Here is a 17,986-nt window from a genome sequence, read left to right as displayed (position 1 = left end):
TGGTGGCGGGTTCTCCTTCCTTGGAGGTTTTTAAGCAGAGGTCGGGTGGCCACACCTGTCATGGATGGTCTAGCTGAGATTTCTGCATTGCAGCTCGGCCATTCTATGATTCTAAATTGTTCCTCCATATTGCACGAAGATTATACACATATGGTCAGAGTGTTAGCCTATGAGGTGTGGAGACCCGAGTTCAAATCATCACACACTCCTGAAGTGTATTCCGGTCACCACCTCCAGGCTTAATCAACCTCCCTGGGTGCGTGTTTGTGGGGATAAGATTCGGGAGGGAGAAGACCACCCTGAACTCCTCGGAGAAAATATGGGATGAAAAAACCCATAAGCAACCAACAACTCGAACGCTGTTTAGTGGGAGAGTAGGAGAAACTGTTTTAAACAAACTCATCTGCAAGAAAGAGAGAACGAACAAGGGCCCGTTGGACAACGGAGTCTAATACTTTCCCAACCTGTGCTCAGTCCCGGAGCCTGTTCTGCAATATTCGGGATGAGCTGTGAAAAGAGCGGGAAGGCAAGCGTTCCCCTGCGCGACTGCAGAGCGCCTTTCCCGCGTTGCTACGGTAATCGGAGTAAGCTGCTTTAGAGGATGAAGCGGCTTCCAAGGCAAGAGAATGTGTCTCGGACACATATTTTCCCTCCCCTCTCGAGGTTGTTACTGAAGAGGTGCAAAAGAAGGGAACCCCCGGGGGAAGGTTTGGTTCCCAAACCGTGCTGCCAAAATCCAACTGGAATTTTGTACACCTTTACTTAGGAGTCCCATTGAACTCAGCTAGAATACCTCCCAGGTCAAAATGCATCCATTCTGACTGTTCAGGTGACAGGTGGCATTGAACCAACCTCTATGAGCACACAGGATCCGGGCAAAGCTTGGTGGTAGAAAGAAGGCAGAGGAGGCGGAGGGAAGCCCTTCAAAAAGGCTGTCGCGGGCAGGATCATCCAGCTAGATCATCCAAGCGGGGAAGGGGTTTGCTGTGGTTATTGGTTGCGTGCAAACAGAACGGCGCTTTGCCTATGCTCAGAGGCGCTGTCGCCTTCAAGGGTTCAAATGTCCCCGGCGATTAAAACGGGATTCGAAGCCCGTGATCAAATGAAAGGGGAGATGCCCGGGCTCAGGAAAACCGCCCATTTGCCTTCGGAGCCTGGATCACCCCCATAATACTGGGAAGCGTTGTCCCTCATCGGCGTGGCACTGTATATACATCCTCAGAGAAGCCGGCTGCTCTGGGTCCGCGTTCCTCACACCCCAGAAGCGAGCCCTGGGAAGGAGCCCACCGGCTGGTTTGGAGGCCAAGCTGAGCAAAGCCAGTCACTATTTCTCCCCCCCCCCCCACCAAACAACAACAACAACACCCACCCAGTCTCAGAAACTTCCGAGTCTCAGAAGCTTCGCCAGCGGGTCTTCGCCTTCACTTGCTGTCAAGAACCACTTAGGAGCGCAGCGGGGGCCTCGAGCAGATCCTTCGGGCAACACCCCCCCCCCCCGCCCCACGTTCCCTTGTGGATTCGCCCGGCGGCCGCTCCATCAGCTGTTGTAGATTGGAGAAGGGGAGGGTGGGGGAGAATTGGCCACAGGCGGTGGGCGTGGCTTATCCTCTTGCCCGGCGCCCTCATTGGCTAGCCGGCGGCCTGACATGAGGCGGCCCCGCCCCCTCCGATTGAAACCTGCGGCCCGCAGGGAAGATTCAGAGGAAACTTCCCTGCGCCTGGGGCAGCAGGGCTGGCGGGAGAGTGAGGTGCCAGGATCGGGACCCGGATCGCGACCATGCAGTACCAGCCGCCCGGCCCGGCCTCGCTGCCCGCCCTGTACGCGCCCACCCCGCTGCTGCAGCCCGTGCACCCCACGCCCTTCTACATCGAGGACATCCTGGGCAGGGGCGCCCCTGGGGGGCTACCTCACCCCGCTCCGCCGCCTCCGCCTCCGCCTCCGCCGCCCACGCTGCCGTCACCCAACTCGTCCTTCACCAGCCTGGTGGCGGGGGCCTCCTACCGGACCCCGATCTACGAGCCCACCCCGATCCACCCGGCCTTCTCGCACCACCTGGCCGCTGCTGCCACATACGGGGCGGGCCCCTACGGCGCGCCCGCCGGAGCCCCGCTCTACCCGTTCCCCCGCGCCGTCAGCGACTACGCGCACGCCCTCATCCGCCACGACCAGCTGGGTAAGCAGCACAGGCCAAGGGAAGGGTGGGGAGTGCAGGGAGGGGACGCTCGCAATCCCGGGATAAGAAGGGGGGGGTTTCCATATTGGTTGCGCTCCCAGATCCGCTGGCTCATGGTCAAAAGGGATGGGATTTATAGACCAATAATGGGGGGGAGGAGGATTGGGGAAGGTATGGGGTCCTCTCCCCAGCCCCCTAACCTCCTGGTCCCCTTACCCCGCGGTCAGTTGACCCACTTACCACGCGCCTTTTAAGCCGGCCCTCCCAGAAATCCAGAGGAATGATTGAGATCCTGGTAAGGGCAGCGGGCTTCCGAATGGGACTATTTAAACTTAGCTTGGTCCTTCTTTGACAACCAAGAAAGTTTCCAACTCGGAAGCCCGCTCCCCTCACCAGGATTTTATATATTAAAATAACCGAGGAACGAGCCAGTGACTATTGGACCCCAAACGTTTCTGAGTAGGTTGGGCATCATAGAAGTTGCACTGAAGGGTGCAAACGATTCCGGAGGAAAAGGAAAAATCAGCTCCTGGGCCTTAGGCCTCCCGAGAGGAATCGAGCGTCTCCACAGCAAATGTGACAAGACACGCTCCACTTCTTCCGTGGCCTTTGGAGGGCCTTTGAAATCGATGCGGGTGCTTGTGGACCCTTAAAGGACCCGGGTTTTGCAGCACCAGCTTTCGTGGGCCAGAGAACCCAGGGAAGTGGACGAAGCATGAAGCCCCAGCTGGTCTCTTGCTTTTGCTCGAAGCGTGCAAGCTTGTGCATGTTGACTCATAGTCCCCGTGGCTTTCTCCTGGGGGCTCCGAGGACTTTGCAGCCTTGATCTCTAAGGGGTCATCGTCGTACTAAACCTTTTAAGTCCCCCCCCTTACCTGCAACTGATTAACGAGGCTGCAAAGGAGAAACTATGGTTTGTGGCGGGGCAGTGAAAGAGCGAGCTTAGGCGCCCCACCGCTGCAGCCGGGACTGGGTGGCGCTCAGCTGCAGCAGCCAGCCCCGCGCAGGGTGTGTCCGCGCTATTCTCTTCCACGATCCGATCTGCAGTGCAGGAGGATTTGCTGGGAATTAAGTACGTGCTTTTAAAAACGTCGAATCTTGTCACTCCTCCTTCGCCGAGGCGCGCTTACTCGGAAGTCAGCTCCGCGGCGTCGGATGGGTCTTAGGACGAGGGAGCGCGCAGGCCGAACGCTGCTTCTTCCTTATGGGCACCGATTCGACTCAAAAGCATTTCTCTAGGTTTTAATTCGGATCTGAAGCTGGGTTGTGCGCGGGTAGTCCGCTGCGATCTCTCTCGCGCTGGTGGATTTGCTCGCTTCGTCCCGTTTTACAGGCGCGGGATCCTCCGGGCTTTTAGTCTTGCTCCAGATTCGTTTCTTGCTGAAATGAATGGGACTGACCTACCTTAGTCATGGCTAATTTAAGTGCCATCGACTTCAAAAAAAGCTTTCCTCCAAGCAGGGATCCAGCCTACCGGGTTGAAGTTCAGGTGGTTTGCCGGTAACACTGTCGGCTTCAGATACAGGCCGGCCTGACGCAAAAGCGGAGTCGCTCCGGAGGCGAAACGGATTTACGATTTCTCGATTATTTATCTATATTTGCGCTTGTTTCTCTTTCGAACCGGAAGAGGGGAGGTTGTGCTCCATATGGTGTAAAACTGAAGCTTGCGAGGGCCCCGATTCTCTCTCCCTCCCCCCCTCCCGCCCCCCTGTCACCGCAGGCCGCCAGCAGACCTTGCAACGTCTAAGATTTGCAGGATTGGCTCGAGTTCGTGCTGTCTGAGAGCGGGTTGGCTGACCCTTTCCGTTCATACAGGATATCTTGAGCTCTTGATAGGAGTAAATCTGGGTTCAGAAGCTGTTAAGTGTTTTCCTGGCCGCCCGGAGCAGACTCTTCCCCGGGAGTCGTGCACACTGCTGATTATTTTATCGACATCCTCAATACAGACAAATTCAGGAAACACTCGGCTTCTGATAGCCTGGATCCGTTTTTCTGATATTGTTCATTTCCTCTGTGTGGGATGGGGCTTTATGACAGCTAAAATAACTCGTTGCTTCCTTAAAAAAAAAAAATCAGCACACGCAGAAAAAAGAAGCCTGTTTTCACCAGAATTACTAAGGCCTGACGCAAAAGAAATCTTGAATAACAATGTTTTTTTTTTGCATTTTTCAAAGGCTTCGGCCAGACAGAAACACAAACACCGACCGACAGGGTGAGAGGGTGTGGGGCCCTTTGAAACTCGGGCGCCCGCTCTCCTTACTATGGCGTAGGATAAACTCCCGATGCGGGGCCTGTTTACTTGAAAGTAAGCCTTCTGTGTCTTAAGGGGCAGTCGCCTTCTGAAGTGATGTATTTCATGACCTTACTAGCTTGCGTACTTTTAAGTCACATAGATTCCGTTCCCGAATCACGGAAACTGTGGTTTGTTTGCCCCCGAGCTACACTTCCCAGCACCCTTAAACTACGGTTCCCATGATTCTTTGGGGAAAAGTAATGTGCTTTAAATGCACTTTAAATGTATATTGTGCGCGCAGTCCAATAAGTTATAGATAAACTTCCCACCTCCCGTTTCCATTGCTCCGTCCTTATGCTGCAATCCTAAACTGCACAGTAGCAATGGTAGATTACACTGATTTCCGTAAACGTCGTTAGGATCGCGCTAGACATGAATTATATATATAAATATAAATATATTTAAGGGAAACCCCACCGGGTTAGTCTGCGTGGCTCCGATTTCCGAGTGGATTATAGACATCCGAGTGGATTATGTATAGAGCTTCTTTCCAGTGATCATGCAAAGGATTGCTCTGTAATTGTTTCCGGGCTGCGATCTTATGCAGCCGATAAATCCCACAGAAGCCATGCACGGAAAACAGCACCGTAGAAATGGTCAGCAATGGAACAAGCAGCCTACCTGCAGGGTTGCTTGTGAGGGTGGCCATAGATTGCAAGAGCACCCAACATGGTGCCCGCCAGATTTTTTTTAGGACTACAACTCCCATCGTTCTAGACCATGCTGGGTGGGGCTGATGGAAGTTGTAGTCCTCAACATCCGGGAGGCCATCAGTATGGCTGCCCTTGATGCACCGAAGCTGGTTATGGGGATGCTGGGGTCCAGCAACAAACCAAGGCGAGGTCCTGCTTCTCGGAAGTCTGACCACTGCTGAGGATGGAACGGTTGTTCTAACTTTCTTATCGAGCAAAATTTATAGACAGCTTAGTAGAACGAAAGACCTCTGCGCGGTGTACAAGTCTAAAATATACCTTAAAAATGCTACTTAAAAATGAAATGAAGTAAGTTATATTTTTAAAAAATTAAATACAAATCGGTAATTAAAAAAACACCTTATGCCTACTGAAATCACATGCCCGAGCAGGCTTGCTGGAACAAAAAAGAAAAAAAAAGTTTTTAGCAGGCGCTGAAAACAGCGAAGGAGCCTGCCTTCTTTCAATCGGCAGGGAGTTCCACAGTGTAGGCTCTGCTGCTGATGGGCTAATTATGCGGCACTTGTAAAGGCCCCAGATCCGCAGCTCTAGGTGGAACTTTCTTTGGTCTGATTCAACACGGCCACTAGTGCGCTCTTAATTTCGTGGAAATTTTTTTAAAAGAGTCAGTGTCAAATAATATTCTTGCTGCAACACTGGAATAAGGAGCCCACCTCAGAAAATAGTGATTTCCCGTTATACTAACGGGGAAACTGCTGCTGTTTCTGAAGGCCCATGCTTTCTCTCTTTTTATACACGCACAAACTTTTTTTTTTGGTATTATTCGATATGATGCAGAACGTACCAATTAATTAAATGTAGCAATTAATTGCTACAATTTTTATCCTGCTTCCCCCCCCCCCCGCAGAGATATGATTCTCCCTATTTTATCCTCTTAACAACCCTGTATAGTAGGTTAGGCTGAGAGACATGGGCAGGGTCACTCACCCGGTGAGCTTCATGGCTGATTTGAACCCTGGTCACTCGGGTTCTAGTCAAGTGCTCTAACCATTGCACCACCCTGCCACAGTAAAAAACAAAACAAAAAACAAATCAGTTTGCGTGGGGACGAAAACAAATCCATGTGTTTCAACGGGAGTTTTGCCCCCATGCTCGCTTGGCAGCAGATGCTGAACTAAAGGCTCTTCTCTGCTTCCTCTTACACAGTTCTTGGCCTCCGCTTCCGCGAGGCAGCAGCAGCAGCAGCAGCCCTAAACCACGTGGAAGTCAATTCCATTGAATTAAACGAGACTAGGCTGCAGTCCTGCACACGCTTCCTTGGGAGTAAGTCTACTTTCTGAGTAGACCCTGTACAGAATTGCACTGCCTAAAAACCAGGTTAAAAAAAAATCTTTTAAAAAATGGGGTGTTGTTGTGCACCAGAATCGAAGTCACCTCGAATTTAATCCAGAGGAAACTGAACGGAGGTGCCTTCATTAAGATTTGGGGACAGGGCATGCCACGGGCTCCGTGGGCGGAGTTCCCGTGCTTCCACTTAAACTGGTTTACATCTCGTTCAACAAACCAAAGTATTTGGATTTTTGCGTGATACCATATTTTTAATAATTCGTCTCACCTTCCCACTCAAACCAACCAACCAGTTCATGGAAGTCTATAGGTTCGTTGCACGGATGTCCTATATATAATACCCATGGGCGTAGCCAAGGGGGGCAGGGAGGGGCAGCTGATCCCCCTAAATCAATAAAAATACATAGCTAACTGAGGTTCTGCCCCCCAACAAAAGGCCTGCTCCCCCTAACAAAAATATTGGCTACGCCCATGATAATACATATGACTTTGCACGCTGAAAACGTTGTATAATAGCTAGCTAGCTAGGAATGATTATTCTTGTTATTTCGATCTTCATTGTTTGGAAAGGAATCCCTCTGGTTCTATGTTTATCACGTTGTTTTTGCGGAACTTAAAGCTGAAAATGAGATCCAGGTCAATGAGTTTAGAATCGGGAAGCAAATTCCTTCTCATTCAAGGTTTCGGCCTTGTAGCTCATTTAGATGGTGGGAAAGCCCACCAGCTAAAATGAAATTTACATTTGACTAAGCGCCCCGGTCTAGCTTTTACGTGGTTGGACATTTCAAGCGATTTCAAGAGAATCTGCCGTCGCTCGTATCAGGTGCCTCGGATCCCTTGACACCGAAAACTGCCTCTTCCCATCGCTGAGCTCGTCAGGACGCCGTTCAAGCGCGCATTCATTCCTGCCTAGGCGAATCGGGCTTGGCCGTTAAAGACCCGGGGTTCCGTTAAAGCAATAAGGACTCCCCGTCCTTGCAGGGCAAATTTATGACGTGCTCTAGTGGCAAAGGCCCGTGGGGCCCCCTCCCCCGACTAAGCGCGTGCACATCAGGATTTGTGGCACCAAGTCTAAATGCAAGCGAGCGCGCTCCATGGAAGCAAAGCATATTCTACCCTTCCTTTCCCTCGCATTGTACAAGCACCACTTTAAAAATGCTCTTATTACTTATCTTGAATTTATTTATGAGTTTCACACACGTAAGTAGCTCAGAGCTACTTAAAACCATTTTTATGAGCATAAGCATCAGTTTTGAAAAATCTAGATACAGAGATAGATGATATAGATATACGGATTCCTTTAAAAATCCACAAAGCAATCCCCAATGACAGCAGCAAAATGCTTTGACCAGACCAAACAGCTAGAATGTTGACTTCCCCCACCCAAAAAACACACCAACGTTTAAGTGTCCGGCTTAAACAATGTTTGCATTGGCAGTGCAATTCTCTAACACGTCTGTGGCTTATTCCCACATTCGTGTGCAGTGGATTGCAGCTTTGCCTGTTTAGTAAGCGCCCAGGATTGTGCTGTTGATCTGGAATACCTACGGGACCGTCCTTCAGTCCTCTTGTGGGTGAAAACTGAAACGAAGGATTTGTTGTTGTTGTTGTTGTTGTTGTTAAACCACACTACATGTGTTAATTAGGCTTATCCATCTGCCCGGGTATCTGTGCTACCTATTGCCGTTCCTTGCGAATGGTTCCCAGACCCCCACTAGGGTGTTGATATGATTATGTGCTGAGCACATGATCACCAATCTGTTTCTGTAAAACAGAGACGTGGCCCTCCAGATGTTTTGGGGCTACAACTCTTATCATCCCTAGCTAACAGGACCAGTGGTCAGGGATTATGGGAATTGTAGTCCCAAAACATCTGGAGGGCCAAGTTTGGCCATGCCTGCTGTAAAAGATGTTTAAATATACTGTACATTCAAGCTGTGATTATAACGGACTGTAATGTTCGCATCTAATTGCCATTCAGCTCCCACCTTACAATTTTTTCCTTTATGTAGCTGACTGCATGCATCTGAGGAACTGGATTTAAATCCACGGATAACTATAATAAACTCAGTTACAGGTGGGTAGCCGTGTTGGTCTGCCATAGTCAAAACAAAATTTTAAAAATTCTTTCCAGTAGCACCTTAGAGGCCAACTAAGTTTGTTCTTGGTATGAGCTTTCGTGTGAGTTTTGATAATAAACTCGTTATTCTTCAAGTTGCTTCAGGAACCTTTTTTTTAATGCAGTCGATGAAAGAGTAGGATAAAGGAGTAGCTTGTTAATAAAATAAAATAAAATAAAATAAAATAAAATAAAATAAAATAAAATAAAATAAAATAAACACCGAGAAAAAGACCATCAAGAAGATGATGCCAATTTTCTAAGCGTGTGAACATAATTTTTTCTTCATGTATACAGAACTCGTGAGTTGTAGTCCAGCAATATCTGGAGCTCGAAAGGTTCCCTTCACCTGGATTAAGAACTGCAGAAAAAAAGTGCACACGAGGTATAATTAACTGTGCGAAATGTTACAAGAAATGCAGATCATTTCAGATGACTTTCGAAGGGGTTTAGATGCCCCCATCTTAGCTGCGATCTACAATAAAATAAAATAAAAAGCCAATATGGTGTAGTGGTTAGAGCGTTGAACTAGGACCTTCGGAGACCAGCGGGCCAATCCATACTCAGTCACTGTAGCTCACTGGGTAACCTTGGGCCAACCACCGCCTCAGCCTAACCTACCTCACAGGGTTGTTGTGAGGGTCAGAACGGGGATGGGGCAAACAGAACGTGTGCACCGCCTTGAGTCCCTTGGAAGAAAGGCGGGTGCGCCCATGTGTCCGTGTAATAATAAAACATCGAATTAATCAACTAAAAATGGTGTTTACTAAGCAATGGCGGACAGCTATTAAATGCGGTCGCTAAATGGAAACTTCGCGTTCGGAAGTCTCCGAGACCTCTCTGATAGGGACGGAGCAGAGAGGAAAGCCTCGGGGTTTCACCCCCCCGCGGCCCGGGCAGTCCGGCTTCCAGGCTGGCTGGCTAGGGGTGGGCGCGCCGCCTCCAGGTCTGCGCGTCTCCGGCTCCGGCCTGCGCTGCGCTGCGCTGGTCGCGCTCAGCTTACGGGGAGCCTTGATTTGCCTTCGGAGGCGGCTTCCTTGGGCGCGAGAGAGCCGAGAGGAAGCCTTGGGTGTTTCTTCTTCTGAGCAAGAGAGACCAACAGGAAACACATTGGCGGAAATGTTGCCATCAGCCCATTGCGGAGAGCGGCTTAAACTGCCCTCTGGCTGATGTGACAAATCGGGGGAGGCTCGAGCGGAAAGTGAAGCCGCGAGGAACCCCAGGCGGCTCCGGGCGCAGCAGCGCCGACCTCACATCCGCGGATTAGCCGCCCCGGATTAGTGACTCCGGTTTGGAAGAAGAGAAGAGCTTGGATTTGATATCCCGCTTTTCACTACCCGAAGGAGTCTCAAAGCGGCTAACATTCTCCTTTCCCTTCCTCCCCCACAACAAACACTCTGTGAGGTGAGTGGGGCTGAGAGACTTCAGAGAAGTGTGACTAGCCCAAGGTGCATGTGGAGGAGTGGAGACACGAACCCGGTTCCCCAGATTACGAGTCTACCACTCTTAACCACTACACCACACTGGCTCTCTTGTGACTCACTTTGCCCGCCCCCAGATTTCAGTCAAGGACCCACATCCCGGTGGGTTTCAACCTCAGAGGGCTATTTGAATCCCAAAAGGCATTTACTAGCCCCTTGGCAATCGATTTCTGGATGCTTTTGTTGTGAGTGTATGTACACGCTATATACCTTTAAAGCACACAAATACATAAACTCACTCCGACCGGAATTCTGGGAAGCGAAGGGTGCTAGGAATTGTAGCTGGGGGTACTACAGTTCCCGTGATTCTTTTTTGGATGGTGGTGGTGGTAATGTGGTTTGAATGCACTTTAAAGGTATAGTGTATAGGAAGTCTGCGTTTATTTGTGTGTGTGTGTGTGTGTGTGTGTTTGTGTACACATATATGTATGTACAAACACATACAAATGTATGAGTGTGTGCATATGAAGCAATGTACAGGTGTATTTTTTTCATTCCCTCCTACAGTAACACCTGAATCAATCTAGAAAATGTTGGTTCAGGTATGTCACCGTAACAGGGAATGAAACACAGAAGGTGTTTTCTTCTTCTTCTGATAATAAGTGATGATGACTTTTGTTTCTTAACATGTCAGCTGTTTTGAACTTCCTTCAATGTCTCAAAAAGGCACTGTATTGCGGTATCGTCTCCTAGACCGGTGATTTATTAATTGCTGATGGATAATGTTTGCACTCAGCAGGAATTCCGAAAGAACTCAGTGGTGGCTCATTCCCCTTTTAAGTTTCTTAATGAATTGATCAATTAGATTATTTAATTGACGGTGCGATCCTGAACATTTTCACTCAGCAGAAAGTCCGGCTGCACTCAATGGGGCTGACTCCGATTTAAATTTGTTTTTGGATAGTGGTAGCACCGCAAAAGTATTTCATCGTTAGGGAGTCAACTAAACACTAGCTGCGTCGCAAAAGGCAGGTCCTAATCATAGGATGGAGGATTACTTTGGGGCAATTCATGCCAGTTCGATTAGGCTGGGTGCAGGAAAAGAGGTGTTTGAGCTGGCCCAATCTGAAAACGCCGCCCTTTCCTCGATATGTCCCGGGCTTCAGTCGAAGTGACCGGGACCATGGATCTAGAAAGCGGTGAGAAACTCTTTTACAACCCAGGCAAGGCAAGATCCCTTTTTATTTTATCTGAGTCGGCATCGCTGGAGGGACTACAGTCCTTGGAACAGGAAAGAGTCGGCGGGGTCTCCAGCGGCTGCTCCTTGCGTCGGCCTGCGCTGCTCGTGTAAATGTTCCTTGGGCGAGCGGACCCAGAAATCGGAGTGGCGCCTGAATGGAGTGAGAGGGTTAAAGTATGGGAACGTAGCTCTCTCTTTCGGCAAAAGTGAACGAACGACGTTCGTGTGAAAGGAAGGACGAAAAGTGGGACCCGTTTGCTAACAACGACGGTGTATTTATTAGCCTTTGCGAAGAAATGATCCATTCTGCACCTGCTGGGAACTCAGCCTCATTGAGCTCAACGGAGTTCAATAGGCATTGCAGCTTCAGGCCCCTCTTAAGCGTCTTTTTACGAATCTTGCTCATTCGTCCATTCATTCATTTCAGCGGTTGATAGACCGCTTCACACCGTAGTGTCGAAGAGGCTCACGCTGAAGTTATAAAATAAAAATTAAAATAAAATAAAAGATAAAAAATTGTAGCATGTGTTGGCTTCGGAACCTTCTTGGGAGAATTCATTCGATGTATGCCGTTTGCACGGATTTCCAAAATAATAAAATAGAGTGAAGAAAAGGTGACTAAGGTTTTTCGCACTTTTCCTTCACCTGCCTATGTATCAAATGGGCATTTCAGTACAAGTTAGCTCCGTGGGAATTTATTTCTAGGTATTTTCAGATTCTGGTTTTATGGGGTACACCTCCCCGCTCAACTCTCTCTCTCTGTCTCTTTAGTTGGCAATGCACATTACTTGTCAAAATACGGTGAGCTAGCCCTGCTGCGCTTAGGGTGCCCTTCTGCGCATTCTGCTGAACCCGCCTCTGGACTTCTGTTCCAAAGTCCCGAGCAGAAAGGGCACTACGGTTTTGCGGGCGGCGGTGGTGGGAGAGAGCTGGAAATTATTCCAAATTAAATATCCCTGGAGTTTTGAACCAACTGAGCGTTCTATTGAGTGAAGTCAACGTTCCATCCGGTGAACTGAACGTCGTGTGGGGTAAACTGGACGTTCCATGGGCTTGAACCAAGTAGAGGTAAATTCGGATTAAATCAGGCTTCGCCACAGAGGGCGCCTTCCAGATGTCGCGGACTACAGGTAGGAATTGTAGCTGCAGGGCATCAATTTCGGCGAAGAGGGGATTGCGATCTTGGCATAAATGGGGATGTGGGAAGCTTTGCGCTCCGGAGGCCCCACGGGCGCCGAGATGCCTGCCCCCACCCTTGCAATGCAATATTAACAGCGCGACCGTCTCTCCATCTCCCGCAGGCAAGCCGCTGCTGTGGAGCCCCTTCATGCAGAGGCCGCTGCACAAGCGGAAAGGGGGCCAGGTGCGCTTCTCCAACGACCAGACCATCGAGCTGGAGAAGAAGTTCGAGACGCAGAAGTACCTCTCTCCGCCGGAGAGGAAGCGACTGGCCAAGATGCTGCAGCTGAGCGAGAGGCAGGTGAGGCGACGCGAGGGAGGCAATTGGGGATGACCCTTCCCAGACGGATTCCGACTAAATTTCAGTAACTTTCCCTTCACCTCCTTAGTGATCGTGCCCGATCGGTTTATATTATATTATATTATATTATATTATATTATATTATATTATATTATATTATATTATATTATATTATATTATATTATATTATATTATATTATATTATATTATATTATATTATATTATATTATATTATATTATATTATATTATATTATATTATATTATATTATATTATATTATATTATTGACATACCTTAGTTTTTAGGAACAGTTTTTTTTTTTAACCTGGCCACCTTACATTGGCAGCTAACGATTAACTGGTTCGAATTAGGCTAAATTCCAATAAATGTCTCCCTTTAAAAACAAAACAAAACCTGATATCACAATAAAGGAAGATCTGGAGCAATTTCTTGAAGTAGGGAGTAGACTTTACACCCAATATGCAGTCTGGCCTCTCCGAATTTCTTTCTGAAGCAAGAGTACAAACACATGCCTGCTGTACTTGGAAACAATATTCATTGATTTCGGCGGGTCTTACTCCCATGCAAGTGTGCATAGGTTTTTTTATCATGCTTTTCCTCCCAACAGGAGCCCATGGAATAGGATTGCAGTCTCGAGTCCCACTGTGAAGGGGTGGAATTAAAGCTGTAATCCTGTATAAACTTTATTGGAAATAAGCTCTCTAGTCAACTCAGTGGGTCCTACTTCTTGAGTAGGCATGATTGCCATTGCACTGTGGGTGTATTGAGGACTGTAGTCTTTTCATCGGTCTCTCTTTAATGTCCCCTTTTCTCTCTTTTTGCTGTTGTTGGATTGCTTAGGTTAAAACTTGGTTTCAGAATCGTCGGGCTAAATGGCGGCGTCTAAAGCAGGTAAGAGAGATGCTTCTATTCCTATAAGAAATCAACTCCTCATTTTACACACACACACACACAGAGTCCTGAGGAGGCTGTTTACCCTCTTCAGCTATTATTATTATTATTATTATTATTATTATTATTATTATTATTATTATTTTATTTTATTTGTACCCCAACCATCTAACTGGGTTGCCCCAGCTACTCTGGGCAGGACTACACTTAAGATGACCAACAGTCCCGTTGGGATCTCTGAGTTGCTGTTTAGCATGAACCTTATTCCTCCCCCTGCCGCACCCCAAAATTGGCTCTGCTTTCTGTCTTTGCAATGGGTGCCGATTGTGTTACTTATTTTGGGAGCCCTAGAAAAATACATGGCCACATCAAAAGGAAAAGGAGCCACTCTGAGTCATAAGAAGATCCCTGCTGGATCAGGCCAGTGGCCCTCCTATTCCAGTATCCTATTTTCATATGGAAAGCACACAAGTAGGATCTGAGTGCAACAGCTCTCTGGAGGTTGAGAGGGATAGAGAACTTAGTCCTGTCTTGTCCCTGAGGAACTGATCGTCTGGCTTTGACCCATGAACTGAATGTGTTAGGAAAACGAGTGTGATCCTCCAGTCATTTATTTCTGAGCATCCCCAGTGAAATAGGCAGAACTCCTTCACCATCATAACCGGCTTTAGGATCACACCAGTGATGCAGCCCAAGTCAATGGGCTCATTGCTTTCTTGAGGTTCAGTATGCATAAGCGTCATTTCCCACTGACAAACCCAGTGGGGCTCTGATTCAGATGACAAAGTGGCCCTTAGAAGTGCTAAGATATAATCATAGAGTTGGAAGGGACCCCCCCCCGGGTCATCTGCTTCAACCCCCTGCAATGCTGGAAATAGAACATGCTCCCTGGAGCTGTGAACATAGCTTATATGCAAAAATGGCAGGCTGCATTCTTTGCTTTAAGGAAGGAAAGAGTAAAAAAAACACAACATCCTCTGAACAAACTCCACAATCTGTTAATGAAAGTCAAAAACAAATATCTCTAATGCAGTACCACGAAGTTTTTGGCATGGTCAGCCACAATCCAAAACAGACACTATGCAGCCCAGTCCTATGCATGTTTACTCAGAAGTAAACCCCATTGAGATGGATGGAACTTGCTTCCTAGTAAGCAAGTATTCTATAGAATTGCAGCCTAATCCTGTAACCCTTCTGATCATCATGGATTTAGATGTAAATTCCACCATGTTCCATTGGGCTTGCAACCAAGTAAGTGATCCTAGGGTTTTTACCTAAACACACAGACACACAGACACAGACACACAGACACAGACACACCCTCCCACCTCTGTACTTGTGAGAAGGAAAATAGTTGTGATTTTAATTGGTTGGTATCTCTGTGAGATAGTGGAAGGGTTAAAAATAGTATCTATAAATAAACACCTCTATCCTTGCCTCCCTTCCCTCCTACTTGACCACCCCAGTGTTTCCTTCACCTGGGATCCTTCATTGTAAATTTTCTCCCTGACCTTTTCAGGAGAACCCTCAAGCCAGCAAAAAAGAGGAAACTGAAAGTGGGGACAATCACCAGGATCCAAGACAAGAGGACTGTCTGAGTCCCGACCACAATAAGGAGACTTCTCCAGGGAGACCACGGTACACCCCATCACCAGCCTCTCAGGAAGAGCTGGATACTGACATCTCGGATGATTCAGACCAAGAGGTGGACATTGAAGGTGACAAGGGCTATTTCAATAGTTCTCATCAGTAGTGGTCCCCTTGAGGACGGACTTTCCCTCTGCTTGCACTTTAAGAGGAGTTGGCTTGACAAAAATGAGGAGGGGAAATATAACTCTAAGTCAGTGTTTTTGTTGAGACAATCACCTGAAAAATGAGGCAGATCTTTTTACTTTGAAATGACAGGAAAGAGCCTGTGCTTGTTAATAGATTTGTACAGTGATCTTTTTTTTTTTTTTACCCTCCTGGGAATATAACTACGACTACATCTTCTTTGAAGACCTTTAACTGGCTGAGAGGAAAAAAAACCACACCAAACAAACTGAACGAAAAGGACCCTTTTGATTCCCTAAGGAGAATTTCACTTCTGGGATGGAACCTTTGCAAAAAGACCTTTTGAATGTTGCAGGACTGAAACGAAATGTTTTGAATTTTGGGCCCAGGGGTCCAAAAAGTGGGGAGAGAGTGTAGCAGATACCATCAACATAACCTTACTTTCATCTCCTGAAAACACTGGCGCAGTTAGGTAATTTTAGATGCTGGGCTTGTGGGACTTTCTCCTTAGAATCAATCGTATTGTGTATTATTTCACTTAATTCCAGTGGTCTTACAGGGATGCTCTTCAGATGGGAATATGTATCACTTCAAAAGGTGGTAAACCAGCCTTAATGCATTTGAGGGCCCTCTGGTTCATTCAGTGGGGTCACCTTGACCTCTGCCCCAAAGTCCTGCCCCACTGACTGAAAACAATGTATAACTAATGTGGGCATCATGATTTTTTTAAAAAATGTTTTTATTAAAGATTTTCTTGGGTTACAAAAGCACAGACATTGTCTCTATTTTCAGCTCATAAAGTCCTTTCAACATATCTGCTATATTCAATGCGAGACATTAATGTATGCAGTATAAGGTTGGGGGAGAAGAGAGGTGGGGAGAGAGAGCAGGGGGAGGGGGGTAGTAAACATTCATTCTTTTACATGGTGTATGTGCAAGTTTTTGTGTTGCAGTAATGTGGGTAGCTTCTCTTTCTATTCATTTATTAGTTATTGCCAGTGAGAGAGGTTGTGGGCCCAGAGCATGGTTGTTTGCCTTCAGTATACTGCAGTAAGTTTTGTTTGCGTGTATTTTGTTTGCATGGGGGGGGGGGAGATATCACTGGGTCAAGTTAGCTATATTGATTTGTACTGTATGCTGTTGGTCAGATCAATGTGGGCATTATGTGAAGTGAGTTCTTAAATGATTGGAATATGAGTGTGGGAAGGAACAATGGCATGCACAGGAAGAGAACTCCCTCATCCTTAAGAAGAATGTTGACAAGCTGGAACGTGTGCAGAGGAGGGCAACTAAGAAGATCAAGGGTCTGGAAACCAAGCCTTATGAGGAACAGTTGAAGAAGCTAGGCATGTTTAGCCTGGAAAAAAAGGAGACTGAGAGAAGATATGATAGCCATTTTCAAATATCTCAAGGGCTGTCACATGGAAAAGGGAACAAGATTGTTTTCTCCTGCTCTGGGGGGTAGGTCTCGAATCGATGGCTTCAAGTTACAAGGAAGGAGATTCTGACTAAACATCAGGAAGAACTTTCTGACAGTAAGAGCTGTTTGACAGTAAAACAGACTTCCACAAGAGGCAATGAACTTTCCTTCCTTGAAGGTTTATAAGCAGAGGTTGGGTGGCTGTCTGTCAAGGAGGATCTAGCTGAGATTCCTGCATTGAAGGGGGCTGGATCATCCAATTCTACCATTCTATTAATCTAAATTATTATTCCCTATTGTGGGAAACTGCGGGAGGCAGTGAAAGATAGGCGTGCCTGGCGTGCTCTGGTCCATGGGGTCACGAAGAGTCGGACACGACTGAACGACTGAACAACAACATTGTGGGATATACACATGTGTATTGTGGGGGCTTGTGGTCAGAGTGTTAGCCTAGGAGTGGGGAGACCTTGGTTCAAACCTCACTCACTCACTCATGAAGCGCATGCCACCGCCTGCAATCTTAATTTATCTCGCTGGGTGGGTTTTTGTGGGTATAGGATTTGCAAGGGAGGAGACCTTATATGCTGCCCTGAGCTCCTTGGAGAGAAGATGGAGCAAAAACATAAGCAAACAACAACTCAAACCCTGTTTAATGGGAGAGTGGGGTAAACTGTTCAAAACAAATAAACTCATCCTCTAGGAGTTAGCTTCATTTCACTTCATAAAATTTATACACCATTTGATTGTAACTTCCCCTCCTCCCCAAAGATTTGAGATCCAGCATTGAGACTCATCAGTTGCTATAGACACATCCCTGTACTTATTCTAAAGGCCAAAAGAGATGGCTTTCATGCCCTTGCACATCGAAACACACACACACACATTTTTTGCAAAGAAGTTACGTATTAATTAATATTAAGTGGGCAGCCTGTCTGATATTCTCAACTGCTGAAGGTTGGATGATACCAAGGAGGCACAAGTCAGCTAAAGGAAAGTCATTGGTGATCTGTCTTGTTCCTGATCAAGAATTAGAGGGAGCCCCCCCCCCATACCAAGACTTTCACAGTGCAATCAATCCTAGGCACATGTACTTAGAAGCAAGCCCTTTTGAATAATCTAATTCCGTGCACTTGAGATGTGCTCCTGAACTCAGT

General features: G+C 47.4%; 1 protein-coding gene across 1 annotated transcript; it reads left to right on the top strand.

The window, feature by feature from the left end:
- Positions 1-1,715: 1,715 nt before the first annotated feature.
- HHEX (hematopoietically expressed homeobox) lies at positions 1,716-15,588 on the top strand. Its single transcript, XM_033149281.1, has 4 exons — positions 1,716-2,174; positions 12,549-12,727; positions 13,589-13,639; positions 15,159-15,588. The coding sequence occupies exons 1-4, from the start codon at positions 1,778-1,780 to the stop codon at positions 15,390-15,392; spliced, it is 861 nt and encodes a 286-aa protein (XP_033005172.1). The 5' UTR covers positions 1,716-1,777; the 3' UTR covers positions 15,393-15,588.
- The last annotated feature ends 2,398 nt before the right edge of the window (positions 15,589-17,986 follow it).

The sequence above is a fragment of the Lacerta agilis genome, chromosome 5, assembly GCF_009819535.1.
Source record: "Lacerta agilis isolate rLacAgi1 chromosome 5, rLacAgi1.pri, whole genome shotgun sequence".
NCBI lineage: Eukaryota > Metazoa > Chordata > Lepidosauria > Squamata > Lacertidae > Lacerta > Lacerta agilis.
The sequence above is the reverse complement of the archived record's forward strand: the minus strand, read 5'-3'. Positions and strand labels throughout refer to the sequence as shown.

What these genes read in the sequence shown, in the direction of transcription:
- HHEX (XM_033149281.1), top strand. Translation starts at nt 1,778, where the DNA reads ATGCAGTACCAGCCGCCCGGCCCGGCCTCGCTGCCCGCCCTGTACGCG. An exon ending in TGCAGCTGAGCGAGAGGCAG is followed by an intron (nt 12,728 to 13,588) that starts GTGAGGCGACGC and finishes TGGATTGCTTAG; the next exon opens with GTTAAAACTTGGTTTCAGAA. An exon ending in AATGGCGGCGTCTAAAGCAG is followed by an intron (nt 13,640 to 15,158) that starts GTAAGAGAGATG and finishes TGACCTTTTCAG; the next exon opens with GAGAACCCTCAAGCCAGCAA.